The sequence below is a fragment of the Myotis yumanensis genome, unplaced genomic scaffold, assembly GCF_028538775.1.
Source record: "Myotis yumanensis isolate MYYU_CA2020_CCGP unplaced genomic scaffold, mMyoYum1.0.hap1 SCAF_9, whole genome shotgun sequence".
NCBI classification, from domain to species: Eukaryota; Metazoa; Chordata; class Mammalia; order Chiroptera; family Vespertilionidae; genus Myotis; species Myotis yumanensis.
In genome coordinates this window covers 69,361,472-69,378,267 of record NW_027223760.1, presented here as the reverse complement: position 1 = coordinate 69,378,267, position 16,796 = coordinate 69,361,472, and the positions used below count along the sequence as shown (strand labels likewise).

At 35.7% G+C, this 16,796-nt stretch overlaps 1 protein-coding gene across 5 annotated transcripts in view; it reads left to right on the top strand.

The window, feature by feature from the left end:
- PTPN12 (protein tyrosine phosphatase non-receptor type 12) overlaps positions 1 to 11,564 on the top strand; it is a 99,865-nt gene extending 88,301 nt beyond the window's left edge. For all 5 annotated transcript variants that reach the window (XM_070424571.1, XM_070424570.1, XM_070424569.1 and 2 more), the window contains 6 exons: positions 1,365 to 2,335; positions 4,936 to 5,013; positions 5,844 to 5,908; positions 7,633 to 7,663; positions 10,246 to 10,344; positions 10,687 to 11,564. In XM_070424571.1, the coding sequence (XP_070280672.1) occupies positions 1,365 to 2,335; positions 4,936 to 5,013; positions 5,844 to 5,908; positions 7,633 to 7,663; positions 10,246 to 10,344; positions 10,687 to 10,748 (1,306 nt within the window). In that variant the 3' untranslated portion in view covers positions 10,749 to 11,564. The remainder of the gene's footprint in view (positions 1 to 1,364; positions 2,336 to 4,935; positions 5,014 to 5,843; positions 5,909 to 7,632; positions 7,664 to 10,245; positions 10,345 to 10,686) is intronic.
- Positions 11,565 to 16,796: the final 5,232 nt, after the last annotated feature.

Below are 16,796 nucleotides of genomic sequence, written 5' to 3'. Positions count from 1 at the left end.
ATTTTTCATATTTCATTCTCTTTTTCAGGTGGAATTTAATAGATTAATTTTTTAATGTATACTTTTTTCCCCAATTAGTTTATATTCAACACCATTCTGCATTAGCCTCAGATGCATAGTGTTTAGACAATCATGCACTTTACAGAGTGAACCAAAGCAGGAAATATCAGACCTTTGACAAATCCCCTACTATGAAAGACAGCCCCCAAAAAGCAGGAAAAAGGGAAGAAAATACATAATAGAATAAAGATTGCGGGGGGGGGGGCGGGGAGGGATAAATATTTTTCCTTTTTTTTTTCATTCATTAGAAAATACTGATACCATGAAATAAGAACTGATGGTAAAAAATAAGCTATTGGAAATATTGCAAAAAAAATTAAATTAAACAGAAGGTTGGGAGAGAATAAGGAAATCTTCCATGAATATGAACAAATACAAAGAGATAGAAAATCAGCCAGGCCAGTGTGGCTCATTAACCCAGGAACCAAGAGGTCACTGGTTCAATTTGCAGGCTCAATCCCCAGTAGCAATCTCCAATAGGGGGCGTGCAGGAGGCAGCCGATTGATGATGCTTCTCTCATCGATTTTGCTGTCTCTCCCTCTGTCTTCCTCTCTCTCTAAAAATCAACAAAAACATTTTTTTTTAATCGGAGAGAGAAGAAATTAGAGAATCAAACCAGGAGGTCTGTCAAAAAAAACAAGTTCACATTTAAAGGAACAGGAATCAGAATTACAAAATTCTGAGGGAAAATTATTTCTAATCTAGAATTATATACCTTTTTAAAAAATGAATAACCTTGAAAATATAATACTTAAATATACAAGGCCTCAAGAAATTTGCCTCCTAAATATAGTTCTTAAGCAACTAGAGGAGGATGTAACCCGCCAAAATAAGGGAGTATACCCAGAATAAGGAGGATGGGACCTGGGAAACAGGAGAAAACCTCAACTCTGGTAGCCTAGAGAGGCAGTAGCCCACACTAAAGCAGGAGGCCCAAAGTTTCTAAGAGGGATGCCTATGTGCTTGACTAGGTGAGAGAGGTATACCAATCTGAAGGAAAGTTACAAGGCTGAATTACTGATGATACATAGAAAACCAATCCATCAGAAACCCAAATCATTTAGCAGGGGAACACAAAAATGTGTATAAGAAGAGATATAAAATCATGGTATAATTGTGTACATGTATTACCTTGTTAAACATTAAATTTTCTTAGTTTGACAACTTATACTTTTTTGTTCATACAAATTATAGACTCTACTGACTTAATATTATAGATTTAACTATATACTAGTTACCTATCAACTTATTTTACAAAGGATGAACATTCTTACAATAGCCTTTTATTCATGCTTTTTTTCAGTTGCCTCGTAGAAGGGGATGCTAAGGAAGAAATACTGCAGCCACCAGAGCCTCACCCAGTGCCACCCATTTTGACACCTTCTCCCCCTTCAGCTTTTCCAACAGTCACTACTGTGTGGCAGGACAATGACAGATACCATCCGAAGCCCGTGTTGCATGTGGTTTCATCAGAACAACATTCAACAGACCTCAACAGAAATTATAATAAATCAGCAGAACTTCCAGGGAAAAATGAATCAATTGAACATATAGATAAAAAATTGGAGCGAAATTTAAGTTTTGAAATTAAGAAGGTCCCTCTCCAAGAGGGACCAAAAAGTTTTGATGGGAACACACTCTTGAATAGGGGACATGCAATTAAAATTAAATCAGCTTCACCTTGTATAATTGATAAAATCTCTAAGTCACAGGAATTGGGTTCAGGGGATCTGAAAGTTGATATTTCTCAGAATTCTTGTGTGGACTGCAGTGGAACACTGTCAAATAAAGCTTCAGTTATCCCACCAGAAGAATCACAGAAGAATTCAGACACACCTCCAAGGCCAGACTGCTTGCCTCTTGATGAAGAAGGACATGTAACGTGGTCATTTCATGGACCCGAAAATACCTTACCCCTGTCTGATTCATCTGAAGCGATATCCTCAGATACCCACTGTCAAACAATGAAAACTGTGAGTTTAACACCAAGCCCCACAAAACAAGTCGAAACCCATGATCTTGTGGATCATCAAAGCAGTTCACCTCTATTCAGAGCACCCCTCAGTTTTACTAATCCTCTTCACTCGGATGACTCAGACTCAGATGAAAGGAACTGTGATAGTGCTGTGTCCAAGAATAAAACTAATATTTCAACAGCAAGTGCCACAGTTTCTGCTTCCACTAGTACTGAAAGCATATCTACAAGGAAAGTATTGCCAATGTCCATTGCTAGGCATGATATAGCAGGAACAATACATTCAGGTGCTGAAAAAGGTAATAATAGTATTTAACACTTAAATATGTTTACTATGTGCCAGTCACTGTGCTAAGCACTTTAGCTGTATTACTAATTCATTATGTTTTATTCCACACTTTACTGTAAAACCTACAGCAAAATTTCATTATTTTAGACAAATTTTTTTAAGTAAGCTTTTATTATCTTAATATGATCACATTGCATTGCTGGATTTTGTGTTTTCAAAATGTTTCAATTGTTGTAACTGAAAAATTTTATCTTTTTTTCTGTATTATAGCTTTTAGTATTTTACATGGGTCAAAAATCTGTATAATAGAAATAATTTAAGAAAGATAATTGCTTGAAGTAACAGTGGCACAAATATTGTAGAATGGCTTGATTGGCCATTTAATTCCACTCATGTCTATAATAAATACTTAATTGTTATCTTTTGATGCTCTTTTAACTACAAAATTTTTTTAAAACTTCCTAAATTCTTGAAAAAGCTGCTTTCAATTCTGAGTTTAATGTAAGAAGCAATATTGCAACTACTCAGCAGACTGAATTTTAATCCATTCAGTAGTGAGTGGGATATATCTGTATTTAGTCATCACTGCTCTTATTTAATTAAGCAGTCTTAGTATTTCAACATAATGCATGTGGTCAGTTCCCAATATGTATTATTGATTCTTGAAACAATTTGATCTGCTGAAAGTAATCATGGCTGCTTTCTTAAACAGACCAAAAAGTTGAGAGCAAATGTATAAACATGAAAGCTATTTACTGATAGATTATCAGTGGTCATTTACTTGTCAGTGAACTTTTATAATTGACATGTACAGACTTATTTATAATGTACTGGCATAAAAGGTACTGTGAACCTGAAAGGTGATTTTCCTTTTCTATTTCTGACCCAATAAGTACCACCTTTGTTGTACCTTTATTTTCTCCAACTCAGACATACTATATTTTTTTTTTATCTTGAGAATGTATCTGGTAGAGTAGATGAGACTCTATGCTAGTTTCCTAAATTTTTAGGATTTTCTATATTCTTGACTCTTCTGTGTTTTATTTGAAGGATCTTCAGAAGATAATGGTTACCACAATAAATATTACTTTACCAGTTGGCCATAATTTAAATTTGTTGATATATTTTTCTCCCTCAACTTCAGAGTTTGAAATTTAATTACCTTGCTCTAGCTGGTTTGGCCTAGTGGATAGAACGTCGGCCTGCGAATCCAAGGGTTGCAGGTTCGATTCTGGTCAAGGGCACTTGCCTGGGTTGCGGGCTCGGTCCAACGTGCAGGAGGCAGCCAATCAATGATTCTTTCTCATCATTGATGTTTCTATCTCTCTCTTCCTCTCCCTTCCTCTCTGAAATAAATAAAAATATTTTTTTAAAAAAATAAAAAGAAATATAACTACCAAGTTGTAACTACTTAAAAAAATGTGTAGATAAGAAATTTTCATTTGGGGATTTGGGGTGCTTTGTGGGGGGGGGGTGATATCAGGCATGTGTCTTGGTCTAGGAAATTTTTTTTTTTAATGACTATTAGAAATAGAATTTGGTGAGGACAGGAAGGATGCATGATGTGATATGCTTGTTAAATTTTCTGCCACATGTCCAGTCTTTTGGTGATAACAGGAGTTTCTTTAAAATACTGAACAGGGATAGTTAAAAGCACTCTATTTATAGCAGCTCACTTCTGCTTTATTTTGTTTGTATTTCAAAGCAAAGATAGCTGAAATTTGTGATTTCAGGTTTCTTTTCACCCTTCCCTGACTATGCTACATTCGTTTGGTATTAACTGAAGATTTTCCTTTGTAAGCATTCTGTGCTGCAACATAACTATAAGCAGACCTTTTTCTTCTTCTTCATAGTTGATTGATTTTTAGGGAGAGGAAGGGAGAGGGTGAGAGAAAAAAACATCGATGTGAAAGCAAAACATCTAATGGCTGCCTCCTGAATGCCCCCCGCTCCCTCCCCCTGGAGATCGAACCCACAACCCAGGCATGTGTCCTTGACTGGGAATTGAACCAGCAACCTCCTAATGCACAGGACAATGCTGAACCAACTGAGCCACACCAGCCAGGGCAGTCCTGTTTTTAATGTTGCTAATTATTTACCTTGTAGTAGAACTTGTTAGGAAATTAAAGAGAATAATTTTGTTTTGATACCTAAAACAACCTTTGGCATAAGTTACTGCCTGACAAAAATTCCTGTTTATGAATTCTGATTTTAAAACTGGCTCGGGTGTCCTGAAAGATTTCTCAAACTTGGCTACACTAGGCTCCCACACAGTGTATGATTTGCAAAATTTGGTTGAATAACCTCTATAACGTAGAAAATACAATCCAGAGATCCAGGGAGGAACATTTAGTTGAGAAGAAAGGGCCACAGTTATAAAAAAAAAAAAAAAAGGCTTTAAGAATGAAGACTGTCATAATTCTTGATAACAAGTAAAGTGGTAAAGATTTCTTGTTTATTTTTCACATTTAAAAAACTAGTTCTCTCAGATACTTGTGGTAGTGAGTTTTAGAATTTTAAGAAAGGTCTTTGTTTAGATAAGTTCATTTTTAATGAGTCAACATTTTAACCAAGTTCATAATTTGTCTAAATGTTATGTATTTAATATAGATGTTGATGTTAGTGAAGATTTACCTCCTCCTCTCCCTGAAAGAACTCCTGAATCTTTTGTATTAGCAAGTGAACATAGTGAGTATCTCTTCTAATTTTACAAAAATACTTCATACTCTACTTTAAACTCTGGGAAACATGGCTGATTTTAATCTAGTTGCTATTGAACTACATAATTAAATTCAAAAACAAGGTTGAATTGATATTGACAACTGTTTTTAATTCCTTGTATGAAAAATACTTTTTAGAAATGGTATTTTTCCTTGCTAACATTGCTAAAATGGGCTGCATTTATGTTAGATACTATAATCCAGTTAAACGCAATTATAAATGTATTTTCAATTTGGTATCTTTTCATTCATTATGAAAAGACATTGATTGGTTCACTTGGTGCCAGTTCAGGTAAGTACACATTAAATTGGGTTGTAGGTTAGTATCACTCAGTTGTGTTAATTGAGGGACACTTCAGGCCACAAGAGTTACCGGTGAGAACTGGGAAAAGTGGTCATATTTCAAAGCATTGATACTGTATTTTTCTTCCTTCCCCTCCAGAAAGAGTACAGAAACAGCTTTATTAATATATTCACAGAGGTGCTCACTACTCTTTATCTGTTTAACTGATTTTAAGAATGTTAAGACCAGTGAAGCCATATACTTCAATAATATTAAATCTAAGTCTGTCAAATCTATAGATTATAGTGAGCTTATACTAAACTCTGATGAGTAAATTATTTTAATTATATTTTAAGGAGGGAAACTTAAAGAAATATTCTTAAATTGATAGAAACAATTTTTTATGAAAGTGTGATAATTTCTAAAAATCTATAGGATGTTTTTATATTACCTAATGCAAGAAATTTCAAGAAGTAAAGATGTTAATTTTAATTGTAAGATTTCATTTTTCTCAGATACACCTGTAAGATCTGAATGGAGTGAACTTCAAAGTCAGGAAGAATCTGAAAAAAAATCTGAAGTGAGTCCTTTTGGTATTAAAACAGCAAGAGTTCAATATTTTTGCTGTTGTGTTTATCTTTTCTTTTTTTTTTTTTTTTTTTTTTAGTATGTGCTTTTTAAAATTTTTACTTTCTTTTTAAATATTTTTTTATTGTTGATAGTTTTACCCCCCTCCTCCCAGTTCCTACCCTCCCTCTCCCCCACCAGGTCTTCACTACCCTATTGCCCGTGTCCATGGACTATGCATATTAGTTTATAAATTCTTTGGTTTATCTCTTCTCGTCCCCCACATCAAGATATGTCAGTCTGTTCCATGCCTCCATATTGTTAGTTTATAATAACTGTAGCTTAAGACTATTAAATAAAACTTTTAACAGCATTTCTTATGCAAAGATTACAGATGAAATGTGAGATCTGGAGTTTTTACAAGGGCAACATGGTCTATATATAACTGTCCCAACACTTGAGTTATTTTCCCAAGCTGCTTTTGAAATTCATAAATTGTGCCATGTTCCAAATCATTCTGGAGGTATGAATGGAACTGGACTTACTATTTTCAGGGTCCTAGTACTTTCCTAGACTTTTTTCCTTCCATTATAACACTAGGTATGAGGTTTCCTTTCACATTCAGGAAATGTATTGGTAACTAAATATTTTAGCTGTGGAAAAATGTGTTTTTTTGCTAACATTAATGTTTTTCCTATTTCTCCCATATTTTAATATCACTGAAATTAGGGTACATCTTACAGTTGATTAAAAACCATTGATATACTTTTTCACATAAAATAGTGGTAACCTGTAAGAATGACGGTATGTCTTACAATCCATGGTATCATAATTTGATGAATATGGTAAAAGACTGACAAAATGCAGTAGTGTGTATATTCCTTTGTGTAACAGCTCCTGCATTTTCAGTTTTCATCCAGAAGAAAAAAGGAATTTCCCTATCCTTTTACTCCCAATATAAAGTACCATACATTTAAAAGTTTTAAGCCTATGAACAACATAAACTGATGAACAAAAATAGATCGAGAGGGAAAAAAATATTTTAGAATATAATAGAGGTAATCCTGTTATTTGCAGATTTTTAATATTTCCTACAACTTTTGTGATATCATACTATGGTAGTACAGTTTTGGTAATATTATACTTAAAATCCTTTTTTTCTTGAAATATTAATGTTTATTGCATGTAATATTATATTTAAGATTGCTTTTTTTGAGTAATTGTGTTTATTGCATGTAACATATTTAAAGTCATGTTTTTAAAAATATTTTTTTATTAATTTCAGAGAGGAAGGGAGAGGGAGAGAGAACCATGGATCAGCTGCCTCCTGCATGCCCCCTAGTCAGGATCGAGCCTGCGACCCAGGCATGCGCCCTTGATGGAATCGAACCTAGGACACTTTGGTCCGCAGACCGACAACGCTCTATCCACTGAGCCAAACCGGCCAGGGATAAAATCATTTCTCTTGAGATATTAATGTTTATTGCATGTAACATCATATTTAAGATTATTTGTCTTGAAATACTAATGTCTATTGCATGTAACATTATTATATTTTTAAAAATAAATAAAATTAGTTTATTGGGGAGGAAATTTTTTTAAGCCTAATTGCAAACATCATTGTTTTCTTTTCCCTTGACACTGAGTATCTTGATAAAGCTTAATTTATTGGGATAGATACTCATAACAAATTTTTTTCCTATTTGTTTATAAAGTTATTAAATGTCATCCTTACAGGGCTTGATAACCTCTGGGAGTGAAAAATGTGGTAAGTTAGATTTTGTTCCTTTTTGCTATAGATTACATAGATTAATTTTCATAAAATAGCATGTCTTATGGTATATGCTATTTACTTGTTTATTTTTGTACGTGAAGATATGTAGGACACCTAAAACCAGAATTATGTAGTATAATTCTTCCAAATTAATTACTATTCCAGAGATTATTATTGATCTGGAAAATAACAGCATTTATTATTAATAGTTATAGGCTGATAGGAAAGAAATTATTTTAATGTATTTCCCAGTGTATTATTTTCTGTTGGTTATAAAACCACCTAGAATCTAGATCTGGCAATGATTTAAATAAATGCCCTGTAATTAATCTATGTGATTGAATTAGGTCCCTAAAAATAGATTGTTTTGGAAATCTTTTAGGACTTAATACATTTATGAAGACCATAAGATTATGTAGCTCAACCGAGTGTTATAAGTTAAAATTTTTTCCTACCACATTACTTTTTACTGTCATGCTAAAATAGGTCAAGTTATTGTTAATTCCTATAAATCAGTGACCATGTAAGCAGCTCATCAAACATCCTAGCCTATGTAATTTCCTCAATTCATCTATCATTTTCTGCCTTTATCCTCCATTCTGCTTCAGCTTCTCTCTCCGGATGTTTGCCTAATGGGGCTCCATATCAGCTATTACTCTCTATCTACTTTTCTGAGGCAACATATTATATGTAAAAGAGCAAACGTTTTAGAATCAAGACCATCTGGACTGGAATCTCATTTTTACCATGTGGGCTTTGCCCAAGTTGCCTAATGTTTCAGAGCCTTAGTTTTCTTCTCTGTGAAATGGAGATAAATAGTACCTACTCTAGAGGATTGTTGAATCACATACATAGAGTATCAAACACTGCCTGGCACATGAGAGGCACTCACATGGCAGCAATGCTATTATGACTATCTTTTTTACATTACTATTACTGCTATGGCTGGATCCCTGAATCTTTTATTTTCTTACTATATGTTAACTCCTTTCTGGCTCCTCTTCCTTCTCTAACCAATCTAATTACTATCCTCCATCACTCTAGTCCAGGGATCCTCAAACTTTTTAAATGGGGGCCAGTTCACTGTCCCTCAGACAGTTGGAGGGCCGGGCTATAGTTTAAAAAAAAACTATGAACAAATTCCTATGCACACTGCACATATCTTATTTTGAAGTAAAAAATCAAAACAGGAACAAATACAATATTTGTATTTGCATGTGGCCCAAGGGCCGTAGTTTGAGGACCCCTGCTCTAGTCACACTGAAAATTATCTTCAAATTTTCTTGTTCCTAATTCCCATACCATATTATTTTTTCCCTTGGGCTTACTGAATACTGTAGATTAGCCTACAATTCTGGTCTTCTCCACAGTTGGATCCTCAGCTTTGCTTGGTTATCTTAAATGCTCTAGTTTGTACCTGAATTGTCCAAATCTTTACTTCTTCTAAAATCATCCATCCCACTAACTCTTAGCAAATGACCTTTACTTTGCTGAGAAAATTGAGGTCTTCAGACTAGATCATCATTTCCTCCTAGAAGCCAGCACTGAATACCTCACCACTACTAGTTCCACCTACATACCTCTCTTCTCTGCCCCATTGCACCCTTTTATAATTTTATTATAAAATTTATCACACTACTATAATAATTAATGTACTTTTCTGCCTTTCCTAATCGACCAGGAACGGCAAACTACCACACAGGCATAATCCTGCCATTGGCTTCTATTCTTGTTCTGCCCTTGATCTAAACTAGTGATTTTTACATTTTGAAAGAGTTGCTTAAAAACAAAGAAACAAAAATCAGTGGAGAATATGTGACAGGATTGTATTGGCTTGCAAAGCCTAAAATACTTATTCTCTAGCTTTTTACAGAAAAAGTTTGCTGACCCTCTATTTGGACCTTAAGCACCTAAGGACAAGGGTCATAAAGTTGAGGATCATTGCAAGTGTGACTGGAACGATGCAGGATAGTATCTAGATTGGATAGGGAAGGGAGGGAAACCGAAAAGGAGTTAACATATATTAAAAGGTCATTTGACTTATACTCCAAGTTTCCAGAAAAGTTTTTCTTACAGAGGCGTAGGGATGTGATAAAGGTTGTGAAAGAATGGATGAATCATAGCCGTTAATTTCTTTGGTTAACTAATCTTACACATTAATAATTAAGTGATTAAACTTAAGTAATGTAAAACTTATTTATAGTAGCAAATAGTAAGTTCATTGGTTTCCATATAAAAAGCATTTCAGTTGCAGTTATTAGCACACAGTATAACTAATGTAAGGAAATAAAATACGCCAAGATCCAGATTTATTAAATAAAGTCAGAGCATAAGGATAATCTTCACATTGCAGAAGTACTCACTGCAGATTTCTAGGTGCCATGAAGAACACTTAGTATGATTTCCTGTGCTCTCTACCTCATCATTTATATTTATTTGGGTTTCTAAAATCATGATGTCCCCAAGAGAAAACTTATTCTTTACTTTCCAAATTAAAACAATTAGAAGATTATACATAGGATGCTACAAATAATGGTGATTAACAGTAGCTCTATTTTGCATTTTATATCATCCAGCAGGAGGTATTCACCCAGAGACTTGTACAGAATGTCCACCTACTTCCAGTAACAAGAAAGATCCAATACCAGAAAGTCCAACAAAAGCCACCGATATTGGTAATTTTAAAACTTGAATTATGTCATTAATACTGGCAAGAATGAGAAAAAATCATTTGCCATCATTCCAGGATTTCCTGAAGGCAAAGTTTATCAAACGTTGTGCTATGATTTATTCAGTTTCTTTTTTTTAAAATATATATATATATTTTATTGGTTAAGATATTACATATGTGTCCTTCCAAAAGTTGAAAGTTGATTTTGTGTTTATAGTTTTGCTTAGTTTAAATTCTAAATTCCCATGTGGAAATTTATTTGTTCAAGAAGATAAGGATGTTTGACATGGTCTATACAGCATAAAATATTTCTGAACACTGACCAATTATTGTGGTGTCTTTATAGGTTTTGGTAATCGCTGTGGAAAACCCAAAGGACCAAGAGGTCCACCTTCAGAATGGACATGATTCAGGGAGCCAAAAACCACTTTAAATTATACTGGAAAATTCAAGTGCCACTGAAAGCCAGATTTATAGTATTCCTTCTTTAAAATGTGGGACTAACCGCAGTGTAGATTGTTACCTTTGCATTTTTTGCCGGGACTATCTACCTGCTTTACTACATACACTTAGGAAAAAGTATTACATACGGAGTTTTTTTTCTTGTGTGTGTTTTTTTTGTTAACTTCAAGTATTATTGCCTTAATGTCTCTTAACCCTGTTACACGCTGCTTGTAGACATGTTAATATAGTAATACTTTTATTATAAATTGAGTTTAAGGACTACTCTTTTGCTAATGTTTTATCATGTATGCATTATTTTGTATATGTACAGGGCAAGTAGGTATATAATTTGACAAAGTTGTAGTCATAAAATATTATTAACAGAAGATGTAAAATTTCTGCATGGTCTAAATCTCTGTGTACTTTATTTGTAAATTATTTGCCCTGAAGTTTTAGAAAATAGTTTCTGAATTTTAAAATTGCTGGATTCATGCAGCCAGCATTGCAGGTTATCAGAAATCAAAGATTGTAATAATAATACATTTTGTAAATTGTAAGCAAAAAGTTATTTTTATATTATATATTGTCTAATTGTCTATCCTAATTGTTCTTGTTTTCATCTAGTCATGGAGATTCAGTAAGTGCCTTGGAACAATATTGAATTCTCTTAGCTTGTGTGTGTTACTTTAATATTTGAACTCAACTGGGATTAGAAGACTATCAAACTATATGTATGTTTCAGGATATTTGACCTGCCATTAAAAAAACAATTTTACAGTGCTTATTTGTCTTGGTTTTTCATTCCTCATTCCGAGGAAATTAGACTTCATATCTCCTGGTTCAATCTTACCTTTTAATCTTTTAATTAAAAACAAGAGGGAGCATCTTCTGCAAACACATGGCTTTGCAATTGTAATAATTATAATTTAATACTTATCCTTGAGTCAGCCCTAGGCATTACTGCTTACTAAGATCCTAGTAAAACACCAAACCAGATGTGAGGTTAGGAAAAGGAAACTTTTGTGGGTTTTTTTTCTGTTACATTACTAGAGCACAGTTCTCCTTCATGAGTACCAAATTTGAATTGTGACATCATGCATTAAAATTAGTAGACATCAGTCCTGGCTGGGTGGCTCAGTTGGCTGGAACATCATCCCATACACCAAAAGGTTTGTGAGTCAAGGCACATACCCAGTTACCGGTTTGACCCCCGATTGGGGCATGTACAGGAAGCAACTGATCAATGTTCCTCTCTCTCTCAAATGAATAATAACACATCCTCAGGTGAGGATATTTTTTGTTTTAAAGTGGGTATCTGTATTTTCCCTCTGCATACCAAAAGGGGGAAGAAATTAAAGAGACTAAAGTGAGATAGAGTAACCTTATTTGAGTAGAAAGATGATTGTTGTGGAGAAGAAAATAATGTAATTTCATGCCAAAATATTTCCATTTATTTGTTTTGTTAATCCTCACCCGAGAATATTTTTTCCATTGATTTTTTTAAAATGTATTTTATTGATTTTTTAAAAAATATATTTTATTGATTTTTTTACAGAGAGGAAGGGAGAGAGATAGAGAGTTAGAAACATCGACAAGAGGGAAACATCAACCAGCTGCCTCCTGCACATCTCCCACTGGGGATGTGCCCGCAACCCAGGTACATGCCCTTGACCGGAATCGAACCTGGGACCTTTCAGTCCGCAGGCTGACGCTCTATCCACTGAGCCAAACCAGTTTCGGCTGTGTTTTATTGATTTTTTACAGAGAAGAAGGGAGAGGGATAGAGAGTTAGAAACATCAATGAGAGAGATCGACCAGCTGCCTCCTGCACGCCCCCCAGTGTGGATGTGACCAAAACCAAGGTACATGCCCTTGACCGGAATTGAACCTGGGACCCTTGAGTCCGCAGGCCGACGCTCTATCTGCTGAGCCAAACCGGTTCAGCTCCATTGATTTTTAGAGAGTGGAAAGGAGAGAGAAACATCAGTGTGCCCTGACTGGAACTTGATCTCTCCACCTTTCAGAGTTAAGGATGACACTCCAACCTACTGATCCACACTGACCAATGCTCATTGGTTGATTCTTGTATATGCCCTGACCAGGGATCGAACCCACATGGGGTGAAACGCTAATCAACTGAGCTTACCTGGCCAGGGCCAATTTGTGGAACGATCTTGATGTTTTTGTTTCCTTACACAGACATTTCCTAATTACTTGCTTTTAGTGATGTTATTTTAGATATCAAAAATTCAGATTATTAATAGCTTTCTAAATAATGAGATGTGAAACAATTTGTTTTTAAATATTCTCCCATTTGGGGTCTTTGTTATACAGTTCTTAAAAGGTCAGAAGCCCATATTTTCATTCTGGCAGACAGAGAATTGCAAAAGCATTAACCTAGATTTTGGCACATATCAACTCATTAAGCAGCCCTGCATATTATGTTAAAAGTGCAAAGTAGATCACATTAGCTGATTTGGCTAAGCGTGTCGGTCTGCGGACTGAAGGGTCCCATGTTGATTCTGGTCAAGAGCATGTACCTTGGTTGCAGGCTCCTCCCCGGCCTGGGCCATGGTCAGGGCACGTGAAGGAGGCAACAAATTGATGTGTTCTCCACATTGATATTTCTGTCTGTCTTGCCCTCTCTCTTCCACTCTCTCCAAAAAAATCAATGGAAAAATATCCTTGGGTGAGGATTAAAAAATAAAAGTGCAAAGTAGATCTAGTTTTGAATATAAACTGTACTCTCAACAGATTTGCAGTAATGTTTCCTCTGCTATTTATCTTTAAGTTGCACAAATCTTACAAGATGTAGATGACCAATACTTAGATGGTAAACAATTTAAACAGTGGAAAGCAGCTATGCTTGGCTAATTCTAGGAGACACGTCTGTCCTAAATTATAACAAATCTGGGCTTTGTTGAATTAGTGGGGGGAGGGAATTCCAAAGATTCCAGTCATTTTACATTTCTGAGAGAGAACATGGCACATGTACTGTTACTATGATCTAATATAATAGCATTTGTGACGAGAATTCTCTTGCCAGTGTTTCAGCAAGAACATATTCTGTAGCTATTACAGATTTATTCTGAAATAGCCAAATATTAAAGTTCTATATTACTTCTTTAAATCGGTAACTTTTTATCAGTCATTTTAAATTTTTTTCATAGTTACAATTTTGTTTTGCATTGACAACTTTAGAGATCCACTCTCGGCAACTTTCAAATATGCAATCCAGTATTATTGCCTATATTCATTATACTGTACATTATATCCGCATGACATCTATTTTACAACTGGAAGTTTGTACTTTTTGACCCCTTTCATCCATTTTGCTAGCCCCACCCCCAATATTATGTCTTTCTCATTAAAAATTCTTCAGTAGGATTATGTTAAATGAGTACACAAATGTACAGCTGATCTGTACATCTGGGATATTTCAAACTGTTATGCCTCATAAATTTTCACTTTATTTACTTACATGTAATCTATTAGAATATTTCCAATACCTTCTAAAACTAAAATGTGAAAAAGCATTTAAATAATTTACTGTATTAAATATAAAATTTAAGAATTTAGCATTTTTCATTGTATTTAAAGTAAGTACATAATATTTTAAAAAATAAATATTTTTATTGATTTCAGAGAGGAAAGGAGAAAGAAATATCAGTGATGAGATAAAATCAGTGATCAGCTGCCTCCTGTTTGCAATATACTTTGAAATATATCAGGACATAAATGGATTAATGTATGGAGAGACGCATAGGTGGCTACATATGTAACAAAGCAAATATAAATTGTAGAATTCAGGTGATAGGAGTATGGGTTACTATATCATTCTTTCACCTCTGAACATTTATAATTAAATACTAACTAGTAATCTCTACTAGATTTTGAAGATTCATACCTTATAATCCACATTATTGAATTAAAATTCTGTTTAGACAGCATTTAAACTACCTTTCAATAAAATTGTCTTCATTAATGGACATGAATTTTTCTGAACATGGATTAACTTTTAAATGTTTAAAAAGCACTTATGGAGGAGACCAAGATGGCGGCGTAGGTAAACACCGGAGACCGCTGCCGCAAACAACCATTTCAAAAATACAACTAAAAGACTGAACGGACATCACCCAGAACCACAGGAAGGCTGGCTGAAGAGAGACTCTACAACTAGAAGGAAAGAGAACAGCAAACCGAGGCTCAGAGGCGGCGCAGTGTGGAAAATACAAAGGTACCGAGGTGCGCGCGCAAAGCGGGCTGGTGGCTGAGGGCGAGGTTGTCGTTTTCGGTCGGGAGTGAGTCTCAGACTCTGGGCTCCAGATCCGGGCGAGTCTCTAGGGACCCAGACTCAAACGGGAGAAGCGGGGAACGGGAGAAGCGGGATTATCCGGCATCAGTTGGAACCTGAGGGCAGCTTTCTCTCCGAGGTTTGCAGCGGCTGCCGGGGTTCTGAGAAGCAGAGCCTCTGGGAACGGGACTGAGCGTGGCCATAACTGCTCCCTCCGCCCGCCCTGTTGATCCCGCCCCGCCCAAAGCCTGCGCACAGCCATTTGCCGATCGCCTCAGGCAAAGACTGGATTAGCGCCTCCCCAGAAGGCAGACGTTTTCCTTACAGCTGATTCCTATAGCCAGTCGGCCTGGGGGTCAAATCCCTCTAGTGTTAACTACAACAATTAAGGCTTGGCTAGAACAAGACTGCGCACAGAGACCACAAGGGGGTGCACCAAGAAAGCATAAAAGATGCGGAGACAAAAAAACATGACAGAAATGGAGGATATGGAGCTAAGAATCGCAATTTTGAGGGCTTGCCATAAATTTGTGCAGAGCCTCACGAAAACTAATGAGACCCTCGATGCTACGATAAAGAAATTAGAAAGTAGGCATACACGGACTGAAATAAAGAATATTATACCCAATAGCAGACCAGAGGAGTACAATAATCAAACAAAAGATTCGACAAAAAACACCCAATTGGAAAAGCAAAATGAAAAAAGAATCCGAAAGTGTGAAGATAGTGTAAAGAGCCTCTGGGACAGCTTTAAGCGGTCTAATATCAGAGTCATTGGAGTGCCAGAAGATGAGAGACAGCAAGATATTGAAAACCTATTTCAAGAAATAATGGCAGAAAACTTCCCCCACCTGGTGAAAGAAATGGACTTACAGGTCCAAGAAGCGCAGAGAACCCCAAACAAAAGGAATCCAAAGAGGACCACACCAAGACACATCATCATTAAAATGCCAAGAGCAAAAGACAAAGAGAAAATCTTAAAAGCAGCAAGAGAAAGAGGCTCAATTACCTACAAGGGAATACCCATACGACTGTCAGCTGATTTCTCAACAGAAACTTTGCAGGCCAGAAGGGAATGGCAAGAAATATTCAAAGTGCTGAATACCAAGAACCTACAACCAAGATTACTTTATCCAGCAAAGCTATCATTCAGAATTGAAGGTCAGATAAAGAGCTTCACAGATAAGGAAAAGCTAAAGGAGTTCATCACCGCCAAACCAGTATTATATGAAATGCTGAAAGGTATCCTTTAAGAAGAGGAAGAAGAAGAAAAAGGTAAAGATACAAATTATGAACAACAAACATGCATCTATCAACAAATGAATCTAAGAATCAAGTGAATAAATAACCTGATGTACAGAATGAACTGGTGATTATAATAGAATCAGGGACATAGAAAGGGAATAGACTGACTATTCTTGGGGGAAAAAGGGGTGTGGGAGATGCGGGAAGTGACTGGACAAAAATCATGCACCTATGGATGAACACAGTGGGTGGGGAGTGAGGGTGGAGGGTGGGGTGGGAGCTGGAAGGAGGGGAGTTATGGGGGGAAAAAAGAGGAACAAATGTAATAATCTGAACAATAAAGATTTAATTAAAAAAAAAAAAAAAAAAAAAAAAAAAGCACTTATGGCCCTGACCGGTGTGGCTCAGTGGATAGGGCGTCAGCCTGTGGACTGAAGGGTCCCAGGTTCGATTCTGGTCAAGGGCATGTACCT